The sequence below is a fragment of the Kogia breviceps genome, chromosome 18 (genome assembly GCF_026419965.1).
Source record: "Kogia breviceps isolate mKogBre1 chromosome 18, mKogBre1 haplotype 1, whole genome shotgun sequence".
In the NCBI taxonomy this organism is placed as follows: domain Eukaryota; kingdom Metazoa; phylum Chordata; class Mammalia; order Artiodactyla; family Physeteridae; genus Kogia; species Kogia breviceps.
The window spans coordinates 29,892,054-29,919,062 of record NC_081327.1 but is presented as its reverse complement, the minus strand read 5'-3'; the positions used below and the strand labels follow the sequence as shown (position 1 = coordinate 29,919,062).

The 27,009-nt window shown below is 51.9% G+C and overlaps 1 protein-coding gene across 1 annotated transcript; it reads right to left on the bottom strand.

The window, feature by feature from the left end:
- Nucleotides 1-1,763: 1,763 nt before the first annotated feature.
- Nucleotides 1,764-26,375, bottom strand: MMP2 (matrix metallopeptidase 2). Its single transcript, XM_059043865.2, has 13 exons — nt 25,881-26,375; nt 23,084-23,310; nt 22,052-22,200; nt 21,021-21,149; nt 20,628-20,801; nt 17,790-17,963; nt 16,760-16,933; nt 14,693-14,848; nt 13,314-13,449; nt 9,528-9,664; nt 8,380-8,539; nt 4,154-4,263; nt 1,764-2,672 (listed from the first exon to the last, which is right to left on the bottom strand). The coding sequence occupies exons 1-13, from the start codon at nt 26,034-26,036 to the stop codon at nt 2,569-2,571; spliced, it is 1,986 nt and encodes a 661-aa protein (XP_058899848.1). The 5' UTR covers nt 26,037-26,375; the 3' UTR covers nt 1,764-2,568.
- Between the last annotated feature and the right edge of the window lie 634 nt (nt 26,376-27,009).

Here is a 27,009-nt window from a genome sequence, read left to right as displayed (position 1 = left end):
TGTTCCATTAAGAGGGTTAATTATCCAGGGTGGGTTTGATTTCTGGCGTATGTTTTGGTTTTGCTTAAACCCATTTGGGTGGGATATTTATCAGTTCCCGCTGAGACTCCTGACTAATACAGAAATTGGTACCAGGAGTGGAATCTCTTTCACTCAAAATATGGACTGACAATGGGGAGACAGTTCTCCAAAGGAAAATTGAGCTGCAATTTCTAGAAAATGACAAAACCACCACTGCCCTCTGCACTAGATGAGGAACCTGGCCTCAAAAAGGGAAGTGACTTGGGCTGTGGCTCCAACTTCACCCTGAGGAAGTTCAAGGGCCTATCTGGACCTTTGTTGGTGGGGGTTAGGGGGAGGACTTTCTCAGGACCTAAGACCAGTTGGTCAAGCCCTGAGTGGCTGAGGCAGATGGAGATGGTGAATAACTTATCTTTACTGGTCAACTGTTCACAGCAGCCTGGAGGCATGATGAGAATCTGACTCTGGGCCCTGGGACAGCTGCTCCTTCCAAGGTGTCCACTGGTAGGTGTCCACCCTACCAGATAGATGCAGCCTTCAGCCACTCACTTAACCTCTCTGAGGTTGCATACTCATCTCAGAATGAGAAGACGAATTCCTACCCCATAGGATTGTATTGGGTTGGCCAAAAAGTTTGTTCGGGTTTTTCCACACCATGCTACGGAAGAGCCCGAATGAACTTTTTGGCCAACCCAGTAGTAGCAATCAAGTAAAATAATGCATGTGTAGTGTTCATAGAAAAGCACTTTGGGGTCTTTGGGGTCTTCAGGTAGAGGGTGGCAGACCCTCGTTGCTCTTTAGCACAGAAGGCAGTCTCTCCAGAGCCCTCTAGGACCCGAGCGATTGGGCAGGCCACAGGAGAAAAGAGGACTCCACCAAGGTCACCTCCAGAGAGACCTGTCCAGTCCTCGTCCCCTTCCCTACCAGCCCCACCATGAGAGGCCTGAAGTAATAGTCTATCGGAACCAGAAAGGGCCTCTGAAATAACCCCACGCCTTAAGTTTCTATTCTGTAGCTGCTCCAGGATTTCTATATAGGAAGGGATTAAATATGGGCAATCTGCTGGGGAGGAAGGTAAGGAGCTTACCCATTAATAGAAGATGTGCTTAGAAAGCACACACATTTCTCCCCTAGCTGAGTTTACTTAGAGGGTTTTGGGGGGAGGTGGAGGTTAATGCTGCTGAGGGAGATACTGAGCTACCGGCTGAAGCTCCTTCTCTAGGTCATCTTTGGCCTTGAGTCAGGATGTTACCCAGTATCTATGGTATCCTGGGAAAATCACTTTTCTCCAAGTCTTAGTTTCCTTATCAATAAAAGTTGACGAATAATATTCTCCCTTCTTTAGGTTGCTATGAAGGTTAAAGGAAGTGATGCGTGTGAAGTGCCTGGCATATAGTAAGCATTCTATTAATGGAAGGGGTATTACTGTTGTTCACTGTTATTAGTATTAGAATTGGTGTTATTGTCAACGAAGAAACTGAGACTCAAGAAGGGAGGAAACCTTGAACAAGGCTCTGCAATTAAATAACAGAAACGCTTTTGTTCCAGGGCTCTTTCCACGGGACTGAGGGACTCCAGCTCACCCACCCTGAGTCTCTCACTGTTTATTTGGGCAACTGTGACCTTTCCAGCGGATGTTACCTGTACGCTGCCGGGAGCAGAGATTTAGACTTTCTAAGTTTCCTCTTCTGGCTGGGGCTGGGGCCCCTCTCTAGGCTCCGCTAAAACAGCCGGCCAACACGGCCACTCAATCGGTGTCTTTATTCATACTCGTTGATTTTTCCCACGGGGAAACTGCTGAAGGGAGAGGAGGGGAGAGCTGGGCGAGGACCAGGGTTTGGTTTTCCTCCATCCAGTGGAGTAAGTGACAGAGGAGGGACATACTAAATAGAGTGGCCAAGGGCACCATCACTACGTGGGCTGAGATGCATCGTGCAGTGACTTCAGATAACCTGAGTCCTTCTGTCAGGAAATGCAATTTCAAAGGGGAAAAATAAAAAAAGATCAAAACAAAAAAACACAAAGTGCATACAAAGCAAACTGCTAATGTAGGGACGGTTCTAAGGCAGCCAGCAGTGAGAAGGCCAGATGTCTGGTGTGGCCACCGGGCCATGCCCCTCTCCCCACTGCCCCATGCCAGGCCAGGCTGTCAGGCCACCAGTACCCTCTTCAGACAGTCTCTGTTGGCTCCAAGGGTGCTGTAAAGCCACAGAAGGTTGTGGAAGGAGAAGAGCCTGAAGGGTGGCAGCACCAGGGCAGCTCAAGACAGGGCTGCATTGAGAATATCAAAGCATCTCTTTGGGGGTGGCTCTGGAGGGCTGATGAGGTGTGGAGGGGGAGGGGCCCCTGGGAGGGGTACAATCAGCACCTTTCTTGGAGCACAGGGCAGAGCCACTCTGTGGTTTCTTAAGTTACCAAGTGGGAGTGAGAATGCTGATTAACTACAGAGCTGAGGGCTGCCAGGCCCATCCGGGTCCTTCCCTGGTGCTCAGGGCCCAGTGTGCAGAAAGTGATAGAGAGGCAGGCCCTGCGGGAGGCAGAGACAGCTCAGCAGCCCAGCCAGTCGGACTTGATGCTTCCGAACTTCACGCTCTTCAGACTTTGGTTCTCCAACTTCAGGTAATACGCGCCCTTGAAGAAGTAGCTGTGACCTGGGATGAGAAAGAGAAGAGGCTGTGACCAAGCTATCCTCAGGCATTACGGCACAGGGAAGGTTCCTGAGAGCTTTACAAGTCTGCCTGCCATGGGGAAGCAGCTTTTAAATCACAGGAGACCCCTGTGAGGCTGGAAGAAGGGAAACGGCTGTGGAATTATGCTCTCTAAGTCTCTGTTTCTTCATCTTTTAAGAGGTGGATAACGATACCACCTCTTAAGGCTTCTGAGGGTTAAATGAGATGATATATGCTATAATTAAGATAAATAACAGAACTCCACTGAGCACAAGCTCCAAACTAGGCACTTTCCTTTTCCAGAGGTGGCAAACCAGGAGGCTGCTAGCCCCATTGGGCCCACAGATTGGTTTTATTTAGTTCACACAAGTTTTTTGTTTTGTTTTGTTTTGTTTTGAATAACTGGCCAACATGTAAACATCTGGAAATTTCATATGAAAATACAGATTTCTCACTTCCTTTTAAAAGAATTAGAATATCTAATAACACTGCTCCCCTTTCCTTGCAGGGCAGAGATTGCCAGAAGCCGAGAAGCAACTGTCACCTGAAAATGAGCCATGTGCTCTCTGGTGCTCCACAGACACCACCACTTCCTACTGTCTGCCTTGCCTGCTTCACTTATTCATGCCATCAGCTTGGCCCCTGTGGGCTTTGGAATTTCTTACTCCTAACATATATGATCTCATTTCCTTCCTTTCAAACCGTGGCATATAGTAGGTGCTCAGGAGACGTTTATTTCTGAAGATAATCTTTAACCTAGCACCTGACTGTATCCTGCTTTCTCCTGGACATGTAAGACCTTTAGCCCCTGGAGGTCAGGGCCATGTGCTTAGCGTGTGATAGGAACTCAAGAAGCATCTCTGTGAAATTTAATTGAAATCTCCTCTAAAAAGCCAAACTGGACTCATTTCCAGGGCCCTGGAGACCTCCCAGAAGCCTCCTCAGGAATATGGTTTCCAAACTCCAAACTCTATCCCTCGCTGGCTTGGCGTTTCATTCAGCAAGGGACCAGGGACAAATTGAGCCGATGGGATATCTCTGCCACCTCAGCAGCAGGGCCTAACAAAGTTTGTGCTGTCTCAAATGGAGCCATCCTTCTGCTAATGGGAAGCAGTCACAAGGCCTCTTGCGGAACCCAAAAGGGCCTGGATCAAACCCCAGAATGAATCCAGGGCACTGAGCCCAGGTTCTCACTCCCAGCAGGCCTCCCGCCCTCCCTGCTCCCTGGCTCCAGGCTCTGCAGCTGTGAGGGGCCTTTCTGGGTCTTATTGCCTGGAGCCAGCTGAGTGAGCAGAGGTCAGGGGTCTGGATGCCTTCCCAGCACTGGGTTGAAGGGGCTGGTTTGTTTTCCCGGGGCGCCGCATGCTTTCCTGCACAATAAGGGAGTGTGTGCTTGCGAGGAGCAGGGCCCTGGCTGGGGGGCAGGGAGTCCTAGAAAGTGGACAGAGGCCTGGGCAGCTCACCCCCGCCCTGCAGGTCCACCACGGCATCCAGGTTATCAGGGATGGCGTTCCAGGCGTCTGCGATGAGCTTGGGGAAGCCGGGATCCATTTTCTTCTTCACCTCATTGTATCTGCAAGGAAACGGCCATGGTGAACCTGTGGGAATTCCTAAAGGCCAGCCCTCCCCCAACCTGATGGGAGGGCCAGGATGATGGCTCCTGGGTGAGCCTGGGAAGCCAGACCTAGCCCTTCAGCGAGGCCACTGACCGGAGCTGAGGGGCAGGGAGTCAGACCTGGGTAAATCCTAATTCCACTACTCGCTAATTAGGTGACTTTGGACAGTCCCATGAAAACAATCTTGTGATTACTGCTCACATTTAAGCAGTATGTTACTCACATCCCATATACTTTCTCAATCCTTTCGACAATCCTAAGACACAGTCATTACCATAATACCCATTTTACAGACCAGAGGCTTAAAAAGGGCATCCAGTTTCTAAGTGGGAGTCCAACCCCGGCCTGTCTGCCTCAGGGCAGCAAACTGCTCTCTGAGCCTCAGTTTTACCATCTGTAAAATGGGTTATATTTAATTTAATGTATTTAATTAACATATATGTGAAACAGAGTAAAACATGCAAAGTGCCTAGCCCAGTATCTGGTACTGGGTAGGCATCTGGGAAATGTTAGTTCCCTTACAAACTCTGATCCCTGCTGCAGTACAAACAGCACTGGCCCAGGAGCCCAGAGACAGGGTCCTGCCCCATCACTGCCCTTGATGGCTCAGCTTGGACAAATACTGCTTCTTCATCTGTCAAGTGGAGTTGACAGTCCACATCCTGGGCGATGATCTTGGCTGGGACAGTGAGGTTACAGTACAAGGTGGTGTGTGAACCCAAGCCCTGTCAGTCACAGGGCGACTTCCTGCCACCTCAGTCATTATCTTGGGCTCTGCCTTTAATTTGTGTAAATACCTTGAGTATTAGTTGGCGTATTCTTCTTTCTGGTTAGCAACACCTGTGTCTTTTTAATTTGGAGGGAGAACTTTTTAAACGCTGGGGTTATTTTGATTCCATTGTTTCTCCACTTACACTCAATATATTTATTATTCTGTAAATATTTAATGAGCTCCTACTATGTCGCTGTGGATACTGTAATCAACAAGATAAAGTCTTACCCTCATGATGCTGATTTTCTAGATAGATCTGTGTTTGAATGCCATCCTGGTGACAGCCAAGCATCAGCCTCCTAGCTGACTCTCTTCTTCCTCACAGACAGCCTGACGACCTCCGCCCCAGATGCCAAAAACAGTTTCCTCTCTGAGCCCCCTTCTACAGGGGTCTTCCCCTCTGCCCACCACCCTCAGAACTGCCAGAAAAGCCTTCCTAATCCCAGTTCTGTCATGAGACTTCTTCTTGCCAAACCTAGCATGCTTCCTCATGACCTGGGGTACCAAAACCAAGTTTCCCAGCTCAAAATTCTAGCAATCCATCCATGTCACCTGCAGTGACCTCCAAAACTACATTCTCTAGAGTGATGATGGCTGACAGCTATGTGTCCTTGAACTTGCCCTCATTTCTTTCTCACTCTACCCACGGAAGGTAGGGACAGCGGGAAGCAACCCCATTTGATGGATGTGGGAACTGAGGCTTGGAGAAGTGAACCAATTTGCTTCCAAGTTCTTTTCCTCCAGGAAGAATACAGCATGGAGCCATCAGAACATGTTGGCTCTGAACAGGACCACACCTCTTCACATTCCTTTCTGTCCCCAGAGGCTCCTCCTACAGTGTTTCCTGCTCGCTGGCACACTCTTTTGAAAGACTTCTCTGTGACCCTCTGAAATTCTCCCCTCTGGCTGCAGAAGTGCAGTGCAGAGCAGGTGTTAAAGACACAGACATTTGTGTCCGAGCTTTTTCAAAGGTATATCCTCGAGGCACTTCAGCCTCAGTTTCTACACTTAGAAAAGGGAGCTAGTAATAGCATCTACCTTAAATGAGAAATACAGGTGAAATGCACAGCCCTGGGATGTGGTACAGGTCCCATCACAAGAGCCATCACTATTTTATTTGTATGTGTTTATGTCTCTTCCCCTTACGATATTTTAAGTTCCACCAGGCAGAGAGCGACTATTTCTTGACCTCTGTCTTCCAGCACCTAGGTAATTGCCTGGCACATAGGAGATATTGAATATATTATTGTGGGTTTAGTGGAAGCTTCTAGAAGCAAGGGCTGAGCACTCCCTGGCATGACCTAGGGTTTGCCCAATCTGGAAGCAGCTGCTCATCCTCTGTCATTCTGGAGCGCTCTCTCCTTCTCCAGAAAGGAGGCCTGGGCATCGACAGACTCCACCAGGACCAGTGTCTCAAGCTCATTAACTACCTCTCCTGGGGAAAAGATCTGTCTCCTCTGGAAACCCCACCCAGATCCTCCAATAGATGTTTCAGTTCTGCTGCTTTTAAGGAAGATTCACAGAACTTCCTCTGTAGAGCAGGCTGTCCATCCCAGATCCAGGCTTTGTGAGGTGGACTTGCTGCGGAAAAGGACAAAACCCAGCAAGGTACCACCACAGCGTGAGCATCAGTGTGTGTGTGTGTGTGTGTGTGTGTGTGTGTGTGTGTGTGTGTGTGTGTGTGTGTGTGTGTGTGTGTGTGTGTGTGCGCGCGCGCGCGCACGCATGGACACATCTGTGCTCATATGTTTACATTCACCATACGTGCTGGAGGGTGATTATAAATGTCCTTTCAACACCATGATTCAAAGACAAGGGTTCTATGATTCTGCTCTGTGAGGCTGGGCCTCTTGCTGCGCATGATTCTAAGATCTGGAGATTCGGAGTGCCTACTGTGCCGAGATGCCCTTCCACAGTACATGCGCGTGCCCGAGAGTGTTCCGGAGCCTGTGGGCAGAGTGCCTGCTCCGTGGTTTCCTGGCTGACTGTTTCCCTTCTTGAGGCTTGAGATATCAATCAGCTTAAGCTGCTAAGTATCTTAGCAATATGTCTGGAATTCCACCCTGCCACGGCAGCCTGGGACATAAACAGCTCCTGAATGCAGGGCAGCTGGGGGAGGGTGGTTGGGGAGGAGATGGGAGGAGAGACGCCTTGGGAGGGAAGCAGGATTGTTCCAGGGGTGGCAGACAAAGGTCCAGATGCAACTACGGGAGGAAACGTGGGGACGCTAGGAGGGAAGGAGGAAGACCACACCCCTCCCCCACCGACCCGATGACCCTGAGGGTACAGTGCAGGGGGCCCAGGATGAGAAGCCAGAAGAAGCGGTTATAACCCTATAATCTGTGGCCAACACACTTGCCTATAAATAACGTAGACAAGTTGGTTCATTTCTATGGACCTCAGATTCCTCATCTAGGAAATATGAAGATTTAAAATCAAACTCCTGAGGTCCGGGCTGCCTCTCACTAACCTTTCCTGGAGATCAGGCTCCCTGACCCTCAGGCCTGACCGTGGCCCCTCAGAATCAGACCCTTCCCTTTAGATGAGCTGGAGCAGAGAGCTACCTGCTTCCACACTGGCCCCCCGCCAGCCTGTGCCCACGGCTACTGAGCCTGTGGCAGATGGGCCAGAGGGTGCCGCTGTTTTCAACGAGGCCGGATTTGGATGCTGGCTCCAGTGGACACCCGTCTCAGTTTTCATCCTATGTTTGCCATCTGCCACCCCTGCCTCCACCACCCCCATCTCTTGGGATCCCACTATCTCAGGTACAGTGTAGAAAAGTGAAGAATGTCCTCTGGGAGCCAGAATTCCAGGGTTTAAATCCCAGCCTGCCACTACTTGGCTGTGTGACTTTAAGCTAGACACTTAACCTCTCTGAACCCCTTTCTTCACCTGTAAAATGGGAGGAATAGTACTAATGATATCTACCTCATAAAGCCTTTGGAATGGTGTCTGGCACATAGCATCAGAGTAGCAGCTATTATCTTTGTTTTTATCACTCCCTTCTTCAGTGATTCACTCTAAAATATGGGGCTCCAGACCAGATGGACATGGGCCCAATCCAAAGACTTCTGAGAAGGGAAAGGAGGATCTAACCAGAATTGTACCAGTAATGTGCCCAAGAATAGTTCACCCTTTGGTGACTTTGCAGAGGACCAATAACCCTGGCAGATTAGAGACCAGACAGGGGGCATCCACGGTCCACCAGCCTCCAAACTTAACCCAGGAGGCTCAAAGCCAGTGTCTTCTCTCTGTCCACACAGCTGGTGCTGCTGCTCTCCTTCGCACCATCCTCCCTTACCTCCAGAACTTGTCTCCAGCGAAGATGTACGTCTTCTTGTTCTTGCTCCAGTTAAAGGCAGCATCCACTTTTTGGACATCAGGGGGAAGCCCCAAGCTGGTCAGTGGCTTGGGGTACCCTCGCTCCAGGGTGCTGGCTGAATAGACCCAGTATTCATTCCCTGGGGTGGAAGAAGAGGGTGGGCTGGTGGCAGGTGCTGGAGGCTGTTCCTCCCACCATCTATCTGCCAGGGACCCCACTGTGGTCTTTCTCAGCAGGGACACAAGTTCTGCTCAGTTCCGGATTCAGTGTCCGGAATCAGGGTCCACATATAAGGTTATACAAATGGGTTATGGAAGGTGCCTGGCCAAGAAGGTCAGTGGGAGGAGTCCTAGCCTGGCTCCACTCACCAAGCCAGAGACTCTAAGTGCCACACCTGTTTTCTAATTTGCACAAAGGTCCCCTGTGAGCCAGCAGCTGCCCTGATCACTCCGGGATGGAGGAGCTGGGAAGCCGGCTGGTGGAACATGCACCCGTGGTGCTTCAGCGCCCCCAGGAAGCCACCCCTGGGTCTCCACTGCAGCCCTTCCTGCGCTCCCTCATAACAGCCTGGTTTTCTGTCTCCCCCACTAGTTCATGAGCTCCCTGAGAGCAGGGGCTGCATCTCTGGCACATGATAGGTGCTCGAATAAAGATTAAATGAGCAGGGTTTCCCAAATGTTACCCATATGACCCTACCTCGATGATTTTTAATATGACTCGTCATATTACTTAACCCTTGAATTAACGTTTTGCTTTCAAGGAATTCATTCTGAAGTCTATAGACATAAATTTAAACATTAAAAATGAAAACAAATAGGCGTTTTAAAAATTCTAATTAAAATTGTCATCTGCCAAAGGCACTAGCATTAGGAAGGTGTTAAAGACACCGGAACTAACGTGTCATTTTCCCTCTGGAAAAGGAATTAGAAGGATTGAAAAGGAATTAAAAGGTTATTGAAATGGTTGTTCTGTGGGCCAATGCTAGTTGATGCTGGGTTCTGAACCCATCTCCCAGATGATGGTTGAAAGAGTGGATCCGTAAAGGAGGAGGAGCACCCACCAGTGCACAGGAATCACGGTGCAGTGCTGCCTGGAGCCGAGGGCCAGGCAGCTCCCCTCCCACACACCTGCAAAGAACACAGCCTTCTCCTCCTGTGGGGCCTCGTATACAGCATCGATCTTTTCTGGGAGCTCAGGCCAGAATGTGGCCACCAGCAGGGGCCCCATGGGCTTGTCACGTGGTGTCACTGTTCGCCAAATGAACCTGGGTGGGGGAAGGGGACACAGGAAACCACACCTTCAGTCACTCTGCAGTTGTAACCGCACATTCCTCTATAAGCCCTCTCAGAAACATCCCTGGATGATTCCCTGGGAGGGGGCTAGGTAAGATCAATGAAAGGGTGGAGAAGGACTGGAGAATGGGCAGAGCCCCCTCTGCAAGATGCCAGGGCTGAGAAGCAACCTTTTGTTCGCCCTCCTGCCCCCTCCTCCAGGAAGCCTTCCCTAACTACTTCTGTCCCTTACTGTGTTCTCCCTCTTCCGAGCCTCTCAAAATCATCAACGCTGAGTGCCCAGAAGAGTAGTTTGATTGTTTGTTTTTTTAAGTGTCTTATCTTTCCTGTCAGATTCAAAGCCAATTCAGGCAGAGGCTGATGGCGCTCAAAAGTATTTCCTGAATTGAAATAATGGATTCAGGCACTTTGGCAGGAGTAGTAAAGAGCCATCGTTTATTGAGGGCCTACTAAGTGCCAAGCACTTTATGTGGCTTGTAAAATGTCAATTTCAATGTCAATATTATAAAATAATATGCACTCTCAGTGGTCTACCCAGCATCTCTTATCTCCCTATCATCCTTCCTCACAAAATTCCCACATTTATGTCCCCTCCTTTCCTATAGGTGGACCCAATCCCCATTCTGATGAGTTTAAGCTACCGGTTCTCAAAGTGTGATCTCCAGACCAAAACCTGGAACTCATCAGAAATGCAAATTATTGGGCCCCACTCAGAACCCATGAATCAGACTCTCTGGGCTTGGGGCCCAGTAATCTGTGTCTTAAGAGTCTTCCAGATGATTCTAATGCATGCCAAAGTTTGAGAACCACTGATCTAAGCCTATCGGAGCTTAGCATTCCCTGGCAGCTGTTATTAATTTAGCAGTGGCCATATGTCCTATGTTGGCACAATAGGATTGAACACATACACTTATATTTCACATCTGGAGATCTGTCTCTCTCTTTCTTTTCTGATGGATGTTTGCAAGGAAGTTTATAGCCCCAGTTGCCACTGGCAGCCATTGTGTGACCCTGAGGGACCCAGTCTTAGGATGAAGTCAATGCCAAGGAGAGCAGTGGACAAAGATGTCATTGAATCAGTGACCCTCTTTCTGCCCCTGGAGGCAGCCCTACCCCTGGACTTTGTACCACGTGGGAGTAATTTCTTTCCATTGTTTAAGCTGGTTTGAGCTGGGATTGTCTGTTACTTGCAGCCAAAACAGCCTGATACAGGAAAGTATCACAATCCTTATTTGGCAAATGACGCTCAGAGAGGTAATGGAATTACCAGGATTCAAATCCACATCTGACTCCAAAGTCTGAGTTTAATTATCCTACAATACTGCCCTTCTTGTCCCCCACAATGCCTAGCACCAGTTTCTGCATATGGTCAGTGCTTAAATATTTACTGATTAATTCAAGGAGTTCGTTAAACACTCATCAACTTCCTTTTGAAAGAAAGTGTGATGTGTCAGGCCAGGGATGGCTCCGACCTGGGCCAAGGCACTGCACCCTTTCCTAACTGTACTCAGATCCGCACGTGTGGTCAGGGCTTCTTTAGGGAGAAGTGCTCCAGACCAAGGGTGGTGCTGGGGCATGGGGCCCCTGGGCTCACCTCTTCCCCAGCCCTGTGATGGGGGCTGCAGGACAGCACTGACATCTGTTGTTACATGTCCTGGTTTGGGCATTCATGGCCTGATGGACCTGACTTCTCATTACATTTTGGGTCTCATCTCGCTCTGTATTCTTGCCGTCTCTCTCCCTGCTGGCGTCTGCGCCCCGGCACCTAGCCCAGTGCCTGGAGCAGAGGAGCCGCTTCACAAGAGTTTTTGGAACATCTTCAGCCTCACCAGGCTCTCCCGGGATAAGCCAGGAACTTTCACATCTCTACTGCTTTGTTCTTGCAGTTCCCTCATCTCAAACACACTCCCACCCTGCCAGCCCCATCATGTCCATCCGCATCTGCTTCTCCTTCAACGTTTCCCCTTGAGTGCTGCTTCACCTGCAGAGTTTTTCCCTTCACTTGGACGTGTCCACAAAGTGTTTTGCTAATGTCTCTTGCAGTCACATCTCTTTCATTCTGCCATGTCAGTCCTCTATGCCTCTGTTCCCTAAACCAGACTGGGGGTGCTCAAACTTTAATGTACATCAAAATCACTGGGGAAATTTTCTTTTTTTTTTTCCTTTTTTGGCTGTGCCACATGGCTTGTGAGATCTTAGTTCCCCTACCAGGGATTGAACCCAGGCCCTCGGCAGTGAAAGCTCAGAGTCCTAACCACTGGACCGCCAGGGAATTCCCATGGGGAAATTTTCTTAAATGCAGATGCCTGGGACCCATTCCCAGAGATTCCAGTCAGAGGGCTTGAGGGTGGGGACAGAAACCCACGGGTTTAACCCTCACACTCTAGGTGGTTTCTGTGTGGGAGATCCACTGACCTCTTTTTGAGGACACCGATTCAGGCACTAAGCTGCCCCTCCACCTCTAGAACAACACCTCGCACCCCCAGCTCCCAAAGCCTAGCAAAGGATTTGGCATAGTAGATGGCAAGGAATTATGTGTCGATGATAACAGCTAGTATACTTGAACGCATTTAGTCTGTGTCAGGCACTGTTTTAAGCACTAAGCTCACCTAATCCTTACAACAACCCTGTGAGATAGGTTGGAATATTCATCCCATTTTAGAGATGAGGAAATTGAGGTTAAAAAGAGATACACAATTAACTTGCCTATAATCGTGCAACTGGTTAGTAGCAGGTCCAGGATTCTAACCCAGGCAATCTGGCTCCAGAACCATTCTCTCAGCTATTATGCTCTATGGATGGACAGATGGATGGATGATGAATGACTTGATGATGGACATGGACAATGGATGGTGGATGGACAGATAATGGATAGATGGATGGATGATGGACAGACAGATGGATGGATTGATGGATGATGGATGGACCCTTTAACGTAGTCCTAGATTCTGCCTGCCTTTAGGGTAGCTGGGTGAGTCTCAGCCCTGATGGATTGAGTCTGGGCCTTTATTTATAGCACGAAGGACACCACCTCTTTCTACTCTGTGGTTACCTGCTCCCCATACATAGAACATTTTAGGTCAAGGCCATTCCAGGAGAGGGCCTGTGGTAGACTGGATTATTGTTCCTAATTCTTCCCTCCATCTCTAGTTTAGAAGTATACATCCATGTGGGTTGTCACCCGACTATGCAGTACCATCCCCTAGAGTAGGTATTGGGCTTGGCCATGTGATTTGCTTGAGCCAGTGGAATATTCTGAAACATGCTGAGACTGAAGGCTTTAAATGTGCTTCTGTGGTTTGATTTGGCCTCTGTGCTCCTGCCATCTGCCACAAGTAGCCGCTAATCCCAGGAGAATGAGTGACATGCAGAGCATACCTGAGCCCAAACTGCAGCCCGAAGCCAAGGCACCTAGTAGACCCACAGACTAGGAGAGGGCACAAGAAATGCCTGTTGTGGTAGCCACCGGGATCTATCTGACACGCAGCAAAAAAAAAATGGTCTCATACAGGCCATTCTGTGAAGCCCACAGTGGGATCCTTGAGCAAGAGATGGGGGCACGAGAATAAACGGAGAAGGGGCAGTGGGCAAGGAGGACAAGAAGCAAGATCCCACACTTACCGGTCCTTGAAGAAGAAGATCTCCCCACGGATCTGAGAGATGCCATCAAAGACGATGTCCTGTTTGCAGATCTCAGGAGTGATGGGGCCCAGTGTGGGCGTGGGGCCGGTGCCAGTGTCAATGTCAGGGGAGGCCCCTGGGGGAGGACACCTGACCTCAGACTCTCCCCAGCTCCAGGGGTTCTCCCTACCAGGCTGAGCCCCTAGGCTGGCCCACCCAACCTGCGAAGCATCAGAAGAAAAGGATTCTGGCCTCGGTGTCAGCCCAGGGAAGACAGGGGACGAGGCCTGGACTTGGAGAGAGGAGACTGAACAGAAACCGGAATTCTGTGGCCCCTCGCCTTTTACAAATGCTCTTCCCTGACATCCTCAGAATCAGTCCTGTCTACGTCCCTAAGAGGTAGGCATCGTTATTATCCCCATTTTACAGATGAGGAAACTGAGGCCCAGAAAGGTTGTATATGACTTGCCCAAATATTTAAACCCAAAGCTCATGTTAGTAAGCCCACAAGAGAGTCACGGCGGTCAGAGCCGGATACTCGTGTGTCCAGCCCTGGGGGTGTGGCACTTCCTTCACTCCTTAGGATAACCAGCCGCAGTTTAGAGATGAAGAAACTGAGTCGAGAGACGTAAAGACCGGCTCCATCCCTTGCAGCTGGTGAGTGGTAGAGGCAGCACTCGAACCCACAGCCTCTCACTCTACCGGAGTTCTTCCCCAAGTCCAGTGTTCCCCACACTTCATCACTCCAGAGCCAGTTTCATGATTTCAGCTTTGTCCAGGTACCCCCAGTACTATTATATATTTACTTTTCTTTTTTAAAAATGGAGTTACTTGGTAAACTCTGGCCTCACTGTAATCATTAATATAAATAAAATCCCTAGTTTCAGGTACTAGTTGTACTGATCCTATTACACGTTAAAATAGAAGAATCATTAGGAAGACTTGAAACTTGCACCCCTGTATCACTAAGGTCATTCCAGGCACTGGGAAACTCTACCCTGTGTTTAGCTAATTCTCCTGGATTCTAAACCTCACTTGGATGCATAAACCTGGTTGATCTTGGGCCAGAGGGTTACCTTTCTCAGACCTCAGTTGACCCGCCTAGAAAATGGAGAGCCCATTTCTGCCCCGCCTGCCTCACAGCATGGCTCTGGGCAACCAAGTTGGGCACAGACACCGGTGTTATTTGGAAAGGAAAGGGCTGTCCAAGGGCCCCCTTGGAGAGTTGCTCTGACACCCGCAGGCCAGGTTAACACTCCTGCCCTTGTCTCCTGCAGTCCTAGACAAATGGGACCTGGATGGTTCTACCCCCTGGCCTCCATCCCCAACGGCATGACCTCCCCAGATCCCTGCCCCAGGCACCCCAAGCTGAGGCTTACCATAGAGCTCTTGAATGCCCTTGATGTCATCATGTGACAGGCGGAAGTTCTTGGTGTAGGTGTAAATGGGGGCCATTAGGGCTCCGGGATCCTCTGAGTGCTCCAGCCCCATTGCATGGCCAAACTCATGGGCTGCCACCAGGAACAGGCTGTACCCTGAGGGCCGCAGGGAGGGGAGGGTGGACAGAAAGACAGGGAGAGAGATGAGAGAGAAGTCAGGCCTGGCCCTGGCGATGGCAACATTTGAGGACATCCCCAGGGTGGGGCTGAGAGCGTGGAGGTGACATGTACTGATTTTTCCGTCTCCCAAGAATTCTGGGGTTAACAGACCATGCCAATTGCTTTCAAGGAGAGTCAACCAAAGTCCCCTCGTCCCTTTCCAGGTGGGCTGCACGTGTGCTATAAAGGGGAGCACGTAGCATCGGCAAATCCTCCATGTAGAGTCCCATTTGTTAAAAATCCTGTTTCCTGGCTCTTTGTTTCTCTATAAAGACTAAGGACAAAACCCGCTCTGTGGGGTCTCCAAAGAGGTAACCCCTGGGACCACCATTTCTGCTCCAGGGGAAGCAGTAAAAAGATTCTCACTTGAAGTGGTTGTCCAAGCTCAAGCCAGACAGTGGGCAAACCCTACTGTCACCCCCTGTTGTGTGTTGAATTGTGTCCCTCCAAACCCCACGTACCCGTAACTATGACCTTATTCGGTAATAGAGTCTCTGCAGATAAATTAAGATGTAAGTTAAAATGAAGCCATACTGCAGTAGGGTGGACCCTTAATCCAATGTGGCCCATGTCCTTATAAGAAAAGAAGATACTTAGAGATGAACATATATGGTCAAATAACAACAGAGGCAGAGATTGGAGGGATACAGCCTCTAGAGGGAATGTGGCCTTATCCACACCTTGATTTTAGACTTCTAGATTTTAGACTCCAGAAGTGCAAGAGAATAAATTTCTGTTGTTTTAAGCCACCTGGTTGGCGGTACTCTGTTATGGTGGCCCTAGGACACTAATATACCGCCCCCCAGGTGCACCACACCTGCTCCGGAGCCTTAAACCACTCTGGCAGGTGGAGGATCCCACCTTTAGGTAGAAACTGCAGCAGGTAAAATCAGGATATGTCTTAGCATGGCACTTGGTGGAGGATGAGAAAAACTCCTTTGGCCAGCCTCTGTCAGCTGGCGTTCTCCAAGTTCCATCTCATTGAGAGTAAAAAAGGAGAAAAGTAACTTAAAGAGAGGCTGACCTAATTCTGGCTGGCCCAGGATCAGCACTCTCACCTGGCCGTCTGGGGCCTTGAACCCAATGACACTGGGCCCTGCAGCCTAGAGTGGGCACAGTGCCCCCAAGGATTCTGTCCATTGCAGCGACCACACAGTACGGTCATGACCTGTCTCCTGGTCACTCTCTCGCTCCAGCCTGTGAGTCTTGGAGGGCAGAGAACTGTCCCAGGTAGCTGTGTTTTCAACACCCAGCACTGACGAGGACCCCTCTATTCACAATTTGGCAAAGGATGGTGCCCACGGGGCAGGAGGGCTGTGGACGCTTCCCCGTGCTGCATGGAGCGTGGGGAGAGCAAAGATGAGGCTCCTCCTGTTTTCCACTCTTCTGCCCACCTGGCTCCCTGAAGGCAGCTCTCTGTTGGGGTGAGAATGCCTCGCAGGAGAATCATCTCTCTGGGGCAGGGTTCCCTGTGCCCAGCACTGGGACATTCTGGGGTTTGACAGCCCCACCTGGAGGGGTACAGATGTGGGAGGGAAAAGCAGCATCTCCGCGGGAAAGCTGGTTCCCACCCCGGAATCGGGTACTCAGATGGACGGGGTCTTATTTCAGAGGCCATATCGCTGCCCGGAGGAACAAGGCCAAGGCAGGGACCCTGTCTCCACGAGGAAGGGACGGCATCTCTGCCAAGTGGGCGAGTCTGCTGTGGGCAGTGTCTCTACCAGGGTAGGTGGGTGTCTGGGGGGCAGTGTCTGTGGCTGAGGTGGGTGGGGGCTCTGGAAGATTTCCAGTCCAGTCGCGGGCGGGGCGGGGCGTGTAGCGTCTCTGCCCAATGGCCAGGGCTCCTACCTTGGTCGGGGCAGAAGCCCCACTTGCGGTCATCGTCGTAGTTGGCCGTGGTCGCGCACCACAACTTCCCATCGCTGCGGCCGGCGCTGGTGCAGCTCTCGTGCTTGTTGCCCAGGAAGGTGAAGGGGAAGACACAGGGGGCGCCTTCCGAGTTCCCGCCCACAGTGGACATGGCTGTGGGGTTAGGGACATGGGTCAGCGGGCAGCGAGGGGTCTGGGGTCACCGCCAGGAAGCAATGATATGATGCCGCCGTTAACCAACCAGGCTTACTGAGTACTCGCTCAGTCCGGGGCACGTGGTCAAGTGCTTTACACACCGCTCACTCCCTTGGCCCCCTCCAACAACCCTGTGTGGTTGGGACCCTAGGTTACCCCCCATTTCATGGATGGGGTGACTGGAGCTCAGAGAGATTAAGTAACTTGCCTGGGCACATGCTGCTAGGAAGTGGCAGGGCTGGGATACAAACCCAGGCGGCCAGGTTCCAGAGCTTTCATTAGCCTCCCATGGATGAGACCACAGAGGCTAGAGGCAAAGGGGGCTGGGCGGAGCTGAAGGTGTCAACACATTTCCCGAGACCGGGAGCTCCACCACACATGGTCTCGCGGGAGACCTACCTGTGTCTCCCGCAGAGAGCAGGGACTCAGCAAATGTCTGCTGAAAGAAAGGAGGAAAAAAAGAAGGGAAGGAGGGAGGGAGTCCTTATTGAAAAACAGAGACCAAAGGAGATACAGACTAAGACAAAGGAAGGCAGGCAATAGAGACATTGAGATCAGAGAGAGGAAGAGACAATTGCCAGGGAGGCTGCGAGAGTACGGGTCATTCAGAGGGTCCTGGGTGGACCTGACATTAGACATCACCAGTCGATTCAGCTGAACTGGCCGTTGGCGCCCAGCGTCTGTCCTGATTTTGGCGTCCGTGCTGGACCAGCTGCTAAGCACCCTGATTAGCGCCCGGGTCCTAGGGAAAGGAGGTGGGGACAGGGCTCCCGTGGGTTTGCTACCGAAGGACAGGGAGAGGCGTGACACCTACCGGTCTCGGGGCAGAAGCCATACTTCTTGTCGCGGTCATAGTCCTCGGTGGTGCCACACCAGCGGTAGCCATCGGTACGGCCCTCCGTGGTGCAGCTGTCATAGGATGTACCCTGGAAGCGGAACGGGAACTTGCAGGGCTGTCCGTCGGCGTTGCCACCCATGGTGAACAGGGCTGGGGTGCAGGAGAGAGGGGGAGGGTGCGAATGTGAGGGAGACCGCCAGAGCTGGCTTGCTGCCTACCTGCCCGCTCATACCAGGGAAGTTGTAGCGTTGGTAAAACGTTAAAAAAACATCTATCCTGGCTGGTGAACTGCTACCCCTCTGAGCTCCCAGGGGGCAATTACCCCTGCCTACCCTGCCAACCCTATCCTTCCCCTGGGACCTTATGGACGGCCCCTCCGCACCAGCAATAAAATAGTTAACACCGGGCACACAGTGGGGCCCTCAGATTGCTGCCCCAGCCCCAGGATCACTGTCCACTCTGCCTGGTTGTTGCCCACATCCCTGCGGATTGCTCAATATATCATCCATGGTGGGCAGGATGGTAGGAGTCTCTCCATTTGATAGATCGGGAAACTGAGGTTTGCAGAAGCTGGTTCCAGAACTGCTCATGGTCATATGAACGGAAAAACTGGATGAGGGCTGTAACTGAAAACTACAAAACACACTTAATTGCAATCTCTCCCTTCCTCACTCTGTCACACACGCTCGTGCACACAGAGGAAGCTTCGCCTCCTTTCAAGCCCAGGCCCTTTCCTGGATGCTGCAGTCCCTGCAGGAGGGAGGAGGAGAGAAGGAGGGCAGGACAGGGAGGTGGTGTTTTGGGAGACCTTTCAAGACACACCCCAGGCTCCCACTCTGACCTCCCCAAGACATGGGCCATGACTGGAGAGTTCAGGGGAGACAGTGAGATTAAGAGTCTGGGCTTGTCTGTCTTGGGTTCTTCCCCTGCTCCCCTGTACCCTCATCCACCCCAAAGCTACAAAATGGTGTGTCTTTGGATTTGCCAACTAGCAAAACCACAAGTGCATAACAAGGACCATCTGTGCACTACGGCGCCAGAGGTGACCTCACCAGCCCCCGTTAACTCCGCCATGGCCAGAACTGAGCGCAGTCCGTGGCGCCCCCATCGCAGGTCTTGGGGCCCCATACCCTCACTGCTCCTGTCTCCCCAACCAAGTGACCTTCTCCTGCAACGCCAGAAACAAGGGGATGAATGGAGGAAGAAACACTGAGGCCAGATGCCTTGGTGACCTCAAAGTGGGAAAGGCAATTGTTAAATATATCATCCATGGTGGGCAGGATGGTGTTACCCTCAATGCAGGGCAGTCTTCACCTCCGGCCTTCCATTAGCTGCATTTTTACCCCCCAGGAAGCCCCCGCCTCCTCTCAGATCCTGCCCCCAAAGGGATGGAGAGTAGCAGACGCTGACTCAGCAGTCAGGAGGGGCTGAGTAACCAGAACCTCTGCCCCAAGACCCAAACACGTGCATGTCATGCGTACTCGCATCTGGCTAAAGATCAAATCAATGGCTAATGTTCAGGGCAGGGAAAAACCCTTCCCTAACTTATGAATTCCAGCTGTTTCCACTTCTATTATCAAGACATTCTGTTCTAAACACAGGGGTTGACATATGGGAGGGTTAACGCCATCCAAATCCCTACTGGGAAATGCAAGATACATTAAATATTTTTGGTTTTAAATATTTCTGACTTACTGATGGTCAATGCCTTGAACTCTTACTTAATACAAAGGATTGCGTGCACTTCGGTACCAAAAGCATAGACAGGAACACAGTTAACTAGGTCTTTGTTTTTGCCTTCTGTCAACATGGCTGGTGCTTAGGGTTCAGCCGCAATAAAGTCACAGAGATTCACAAACATGTAAAATTACAGCCAAGAAGACAGAGGCATCTATAGGTCAAGGAGTTTTATGGGATAGTGAATACTTTTTTCAACTATTTTAAAAGGTTTTGGACTTCTCCCCTTTTCCCTACACTTTCTCAGCTTTCAATCTCTAGAATCATTAAACACGATGACTTGATAGAGTATGAAGTACGTATGCTGTCCTTTTATGATTTCTGATTATGAAGTGTGTCAAGGATAGATAGATGAAAAAGGATTGAGTGTGTATGTCAATACCCTCACCCTTTAAAAAAACTCTTCCCTCTACATTGTTTCGAAATATCTGAAGCTTATGTCTCAAGCACTGACAAAAACGCACACACAAATACTGCGTCAAACCTAACGCCTCTGCCAAGACACAGAGATGCAGCCACAAGCAAAGACAGATGGAGACCAAGAAAGGGAGACGCAACAGCTCCCACACACACCCCAACACGTACTCAGAGTCCAAATCAGAACCAGAAGTGATGGCTGAAATTCCCCAGGTTGGCGGCCCCCAGCCAGGCTGGGTACCAGCCTTGGTGTCTGAGTCTTGCCTCCCAATCCCACTGCTAGGCTTCTCATCTACCCCCAAGCCTCTCCTCATGCCCTTGAACCTCCAATCGTGCTGGAGGGTAGAGAGTGGTTCTCTAGAGATCCGCTGGGCATTTTAATCATTCTAAGTTCCTCTAACACATGTTAGAAACAAATAATTAGTGCATCAAACTGGTGAGTTCAAAAATATTACTAAGGATAAAACTTCAAGAAAAAAAGGAATTGATTTAATGAAAATATTAACTGAATAATGGAACAGACGAGAGGGGCACAGTGATGGCTCAGATCAGGACATGGGGCCTGAAGGATGTGGAGGGGACACTGGTTGACCGGCAGTGACAGCCCTGGGGAGTGTGGAGGCCCAGAAGGTGGAGGCCTAGGGCCAGGAGGACACTCACCTTCGTGGGGGCAGAAGCCGTACTTGCTGTCCTTGTCAAAGTTGTAGGTGGTGGAACACCAGAGGAAGCCGTCGCTGCGGCCCGTGTCCGTGCAGCTGGTGTACTCCTTGCCGTTGAACAGGAAGGGGAACTTGCAGTACTCCCCGTCGGCGTTCCCATACTTCACGCGGACCACTGAGGGGCCACACAGGGTGGAGGGTGAACCTCTCCAGGCCTTTCTTTAGAGACCAGGATTGTGACTCACCAGGGTGTGTGACCTCCCTCCCCCTCCCATCTGAGCAGATAGAGGGGTGCGCGGTTGCCAGGGAAGCCAAAGTCCTTGTTGCTAGGTGACAGGGAGGCATGCAGAGGACCGGCGAGGAGGCTTGGGCACGTGGATGGTCACTTTCTTACCTTGCCCTTCTCCCAGGGTCCACAGCTCATCGTCATCAAAGTGAGAGTCTCCCCCAACGCCGGGGCCTGGGGCGAAGGCGTGAGCCAGAAGCCCGTCTTTGCCGTCAAAAGGGTACCCGTCTCCGTGCTCTGAAACACACTGGATCTCAGCTTCTAGCTACCCCACTGGGCACTGAAACCCAGCACATGCCATCCACGGTTGGGGCCCTTCAGCCCACCTAGCATCTGTCCCCTTCCCTTGTCCTGTTGGGTCATCCAGGACTGGGGACACCGTGAGTCTAGAGCATCGCTGACTTGATTGTCACCATCCTACGGTCTACACTACTCCCTCAAGTCCACGCTGCTCTCTCTCAGCCGTATCACCTCCCTTCATGTCACACTATCCCCAATGGCCACACTAACCCTCATAACCGCTGTGCCACCCAGGGCCACGTGCCTACACTGTCTCAGGGGCCCGTGCCACTGACCCTCATCACATGCCACTCACAACGTCTACACAGCCTACCTTCGTGTCTACACTACTGCCAGTGTTCCCACCCCAACACACACGGCGCCCTGCACCCTGGGTTCTATTCCACTTACTCTCATGTCTACACTGGTCCATCTGACCCACTCTCACATCTAGAGTTCCTCAGTGTCTCTGAGTGTCATCCAATAGAACTTCCTGCCGTGATGGGAATGTTCTTTGTCCAACTTAATAGTCTGAAGTGGCTACTGAGCACTTGGAATCTGACTAGTGTGCCCGAGAAACTGAATTTCAAATTTTATTTAATTTTAACTAATTTAAAAGTAAATAGCCCTAGGGATCCAGGGGCTACCATACTGGACAGGAGACGGGGAGCCATTTGTTTTCGGGTTCACACCGCCTCCAGGGAGTCACGTCACTGCCTCCCCATCAACGCGGCTCTCCAGTGTCTGCATCTTCTGCCCTCCTAGCTAAGCTGGAAAGGCGTCCCCTGTGGCTCTCTGATGTCCGGATCGCCCCCTTGTCTCTGCACTGACCCCCCCCTGCCGGCCCCTCTTCTGCCTACCCCAGCGGCCAAAGTTGATCATGATGTCAGCTTCTCCATCACGGATCCGAGAAAACCGCAGTGGAGTCACATCACTCCAGACTCGGAAGGCACGAGCGAAGGCATCGTCCACTGTCTCGGGGTCCAGATCAGGGGTGTAGCCAATGATCCTGGAGGTGGCAGAAGTGCACGTGAGTGTGTACGGGTGTGCAAGGGAACGTGAGTGTACCTATGCATGTGAGTGTGTGTGCATGTGTGCGAGGGTGTGTGTGTGTGTGTATGCAAGGGTGTGCATACATGGGAGGGGTGTGCGAGTCTGTGTGCACGAGCGCGTGCATGTGAGTGTGGATGCACAGGCAGACAATGTGTGTGCATGTTGAGTAGAGCTCCCTGGGAGAAGAGCCCGCCCAGAGAGTCTTTGAGGTCCCGCGGTGCCTCAGATCAGCCTGTATCTTCAGGCCCTGCCTCAGGCGTCTCTTCCCTCCCTCTGGCCGAGGGAGAAGGATGGGGGTGTAAATAGTGCATTAGGGGACACAGCACAGAGATCTCATCCATGGAGTCCAACGTGAGCCGTAGAGAACAGAGCCCACAGCCCAATTAACAACCAATTATAACAACTCTATAATACAATAAAAAACCTAATTAGCAACCAATCATCAAGTTCCCTTTACCCGCCCCAATGACCTCATCTGATAAGAACAGTGACTAGCATTTATCACACTCTTACTACATGCTGGACACTGAAAGCCCTGTATACATATGATCCAGTTCCCAAGCCGTAAGTAAGGCTTCGTTTTAACCCCATTTGGCAGATTGGAAAGCCAAGGCTCAGAGCGCCGAAAAGGAAGGAGTCCAATGCCGCACAGCCAGTAAGCGTGAGATTCAAGTCCTGGTCTGTCTTATTCCAGGCCCTAAGAATTCTGCATGCAAGCTCCTTAAGAGGCCAAGTCCTCCCAAGATAGCTCCCGGGTCCCGGGAGCGGGGAGGCAACGCCCAGCGAGACGCGGTGTCCCTTGGCCCAGGGCCCTGCCCCCCGCAGCCCTGCCCCAGCACCTGTAGGTGATCTGGTTCTTGTCCCACTTGGGCTTGCGGGGGAAGAAGTTGTAATTGGCCACGTCGGGGTTGCCGCAGCGCGGCTTCCGCATGGTCTCGATGGTGCTCTGGTCCAGTTCACCTGTCTGGGGTAGCCCGAAGAACTTCTGCATCTTCTTCAGCGTGTCCTTCAGCACAAACAGGTTACAACTCTCCTTGGGGCAGCCATAGAAGGTGTTCAGGTATTGCTGGAAGAAGTAAGCACCCCGGCACAGGCAGCCTCGTTAGGACGGCATAGTACTGATCAAAGGAGTCAGGGGCCCAAGGGCACTGGGTGGAGTCCCAGGTTCCCACACCAGCTCTGTCACCCACTAGCCGAGTGACATAAAAGCTGTAGAGAGCACGGCTTGGGAGCACATGTTGAGTGCTTACTATGGGCCCAGGCACTAATGTCAGCTTGTGTTAACTCACTGAATGCTCACAGCAACTCTATCATGTAGACAGTCTATCATACAAGGAGGAAACTAAAGCACAGAGAGGTTAAGAAACTTGCCTAAGATCACACAGCTCACAAATGGCAGAACTGAATTTGGACCCAAGCGAACTGGCTCCAGAGGCCAGGCTTAGAACTGTACCTCTCTACCACCCCTCTTTACCTCCATCATCTCTTTTAATCCACCAAACTGCTGATGACATAGGGGTTACTTTCCTCACTTTTCTTTAAAGAGATTCAGGGCTATGTGCCTGGGCTCCAGCAGCAGTCAGTCCTGGGTTCAAATCCTGAACCTGCCATTTTCCAGAAGAAAACAGTCCTGTCCTTCAGGGCCTGTGCAGCAGGCTCTGCCCAAACAGAGGTCAAAACCAAACAGGCCCCTGCAGGGCATCGGGGACCAATCAGCTCATTTATTTGTTGAACAAATACTTTTTGACACGTACCAGGTGCCAAGCCCGGTGCTAGTGCTGGGGGTCAAGTGGTGAGCACGACAGATGTTTCTAGTCTTTAGGGTTCAAATCCCAGTGTGGGGAGGCTGATGGACCACAAATAAGTGAAAAATTAAATATGTGATAGGAATGGTGGGAGGAGCCAGGCGATCTCATTACTGGGGCCCTAACCTTGTTTGAGAGGGTAGTTAGGAAAGAAAAAATAAAGGGTATTATAATAATAATAATGATAATAACAATATAATGACTAATACTTATGGAGCACTTACCATGTCCCAGGTACCCTTCAAAGTGCCTAAGATTACCTCTCCTCGAACCCCAAGACAACTACCATTATTACCCTCAGTTTGCAGAAGCAGCTGAGAGAAGTTAAGTCACTTGCCCAAGATTTACTAGGCCGGTTGCTTAGTGCACCCCCAGATTTGAGGCCAGGCAGACTAAGTTCAAAGCCTGGCTTCTCAAGCCCCCGTCCCCACTGCATTGCCTCTGGGCAACATGGACTTCCATATGCTGTAGAAAGCATGGGGACCCACGTAGCTTTGTCAGTGCTCCAAAGCTCCACCCTCGTCCTCAGCCATAGCCCCCTCATTATGCAGACCACCTCCAGACCCTTGAGAAAAATAGCCCCCTAAAAATAAATGTAAGGTCTCCCAACCCATTTGTCCAGAGAAGGCAGAGACCTAGATGCTGGAAAAGGGGCAGGGGTGGTGTCACATCCAGAGAAGGGGGCCCCCCAGGTGACCAGAGGGCACGAGGATCCTGTCCTGGGCAGTTTGGGGACCACGCTGAAGGAGAATAGGGGCTTTCTAAGGTGGCGGAAGCAATAACGTGGCAGATGTCTCGTGCGCTGGAAAGAACATCTTGAGGGATGCCCAACCCGAGGCGCTTACAGGGCGAGGGGGAGTGCCCTTCAGCTGCCCCCATTTCTGCTTGTGCAGTGTGGTGGCCTGGATGCCCCTCTGGCCAGGCGCGCGCGCGCCGGCGCGCGCGCGCTCGCAAAACAACATCTGAGCCGCAGCTCGGAGCCCCGCCAGGAGGGAGGGCTCCCTGGCCGCTCTCCGACCCCAGCCGGCCTCAGTCCGCCCCCGCCCCACGCGCCAGGGCCCTCGTGCCGCCCCTCCCTCCGCCCTGCCGGCCAATTCTCTCCTGTTCTCCGACCCCTCTAGAGAAGTTCTAGGAAACTTTCTGAAGTCCAACCCTTGACCCTCCTTGACCAACTTGCTCATTGAGCCATTAGAAAAAGCGCTGTCCTCTTCCCTCCTGCCCCCAATACTTGCCAAAAAGTCCCGGGGAGCGGTTTGTCCAAGGCCCCTCTCCAGATGTGTGCCAAAGGTTCCCAGACGTTTGCCAAAGTTCCACTTTGCCCAGAGCTCCCACCCTCACGTGTGCAAAAACTTATCCAAATTGTGTGCCAAAGGCCCCTCTTCTCTAAGTCCCACAGCCGTTTAAAGGATCCTCCACCGTTTGCAAAAGAGACCCCTTTAGGCTTTTTGCCAAAGGCCTAGCAGGACGCTGGCCAACGGCCTGGTTAGCCAACCCCCCAGATGTGTCCAAGAGATGTATACAAAGCCGCCCCCCTTTGCCAAATCCCGGATACTAGACAATGTCCTTGCTATTTGCAAAGGGGGCCCATTCCAGCGGATTGCCAAAGCACCCCCAGCGCCCCCCGCTGTGTCCTGAAAGTTGCCAAATTGGGCTTCTCCTCTTACCACAGCTCCCCACCCCCTCCTCCTGCGAACCAGACCACCCCATGCTGTTTGCTGAAGCCCCTCCCCCACGCTGTGTGCCCTCCGTGGGGATGGGGGGAGGGGTGGCCCTTCCTCCACCTCCGAAGTTTGTCTAAACTCGGTTGGATGAGGCTCGCTTCGGAACTCACCACAGCCAACTCTTTGTCCGTTTTGGGGGCGACATCTCCAGGAAACTTGATGATGGGCGACGGCGCAGCGGTGGCGCGGCCCAACAGGCAGCCCAGGACGCAGAGCGCCCGCAGGGGGCCGGCCAGCGGGCCCCGAGCCACTCGCGCCTCGGTCATTGCGCTCCCGGGCCCCGCGCGTCGCCCGGGGGGTGGCTGGCTCGGTGCGTGTGGCCGCGTCGCCGCCTGGCTGGCGCCTGCTCCCCAGCGCACCGCTGCGCCCCCAGGGGCTGTTCGACTCGGTCTCCTCGGCTTTGCCCGGCTCAGCGGCGCATGGTCCGGCCCCCAGCCCTCGCCGCCGCCGCCAGCTCTCGCCGGTCCTGGCAAAGCCTTTGTATGTTTAAAGCCCCAGATGCGTAGCTCCAGCCACCGCCGGAGGAAGTCTAGATGCAGCGGAAACAAGGGAGGGCAGCCGCCAGATGTGGCCGGCTGGGCTGGGAGGGCGCTGGCAGTGCGGCGCCGGGTGGAGGGGGAACGCTCAGGCCCGCCCCTCTCCGCCCCATTCCCCCTCTCGCCCTCCTCCTCTTTTCTCCTTTCTTTTCCTTTCTCCGCCTCTTTTCCCCTCAGCCAGAGCTTTGGGCCTCTGCGAGAACCATCAGTGCGGCGACCTTCCAACCTGTACTCCCCAGTCCGGGCGCAAAACCTATGGAACCTCTGTTGGGAAACATCTGACGTGACCACTCTAGACACTTGACGTCCTGAGGCTGGAGAGCAGCGGTTCTTGGAGGGACACGCGGCGGGGGGCCGGACGGCCTGCACTCCCAGGGGCGTAGGTCAGAGATGGGGAGGAAGGGTCAGGAACAGATGATCAGCTGTACCCATAGATCGTCAGAGAAAGAGATTTTATATGATTAGAGATGGAGACAGAGAGATGAGAGAGATAGGCAGAAATGGAAAAAGATACAGAGATGGAAACAAAGTGAAGGCCTCTCCTTTCTCCCCTCCCTCCTCCCTCCCCCTCCCCTCCTTCCCTCCCCCTCCCCTCCCTCCCTCCCTTCTTGCCTTCCTTCCTTCCTTCTTTCCTTCCTTCCTTCCTTCCTTCCCCTTCCCCTCCTTTTCTTCCTTCTATGACTATTCAAGCATTTACTTGGCC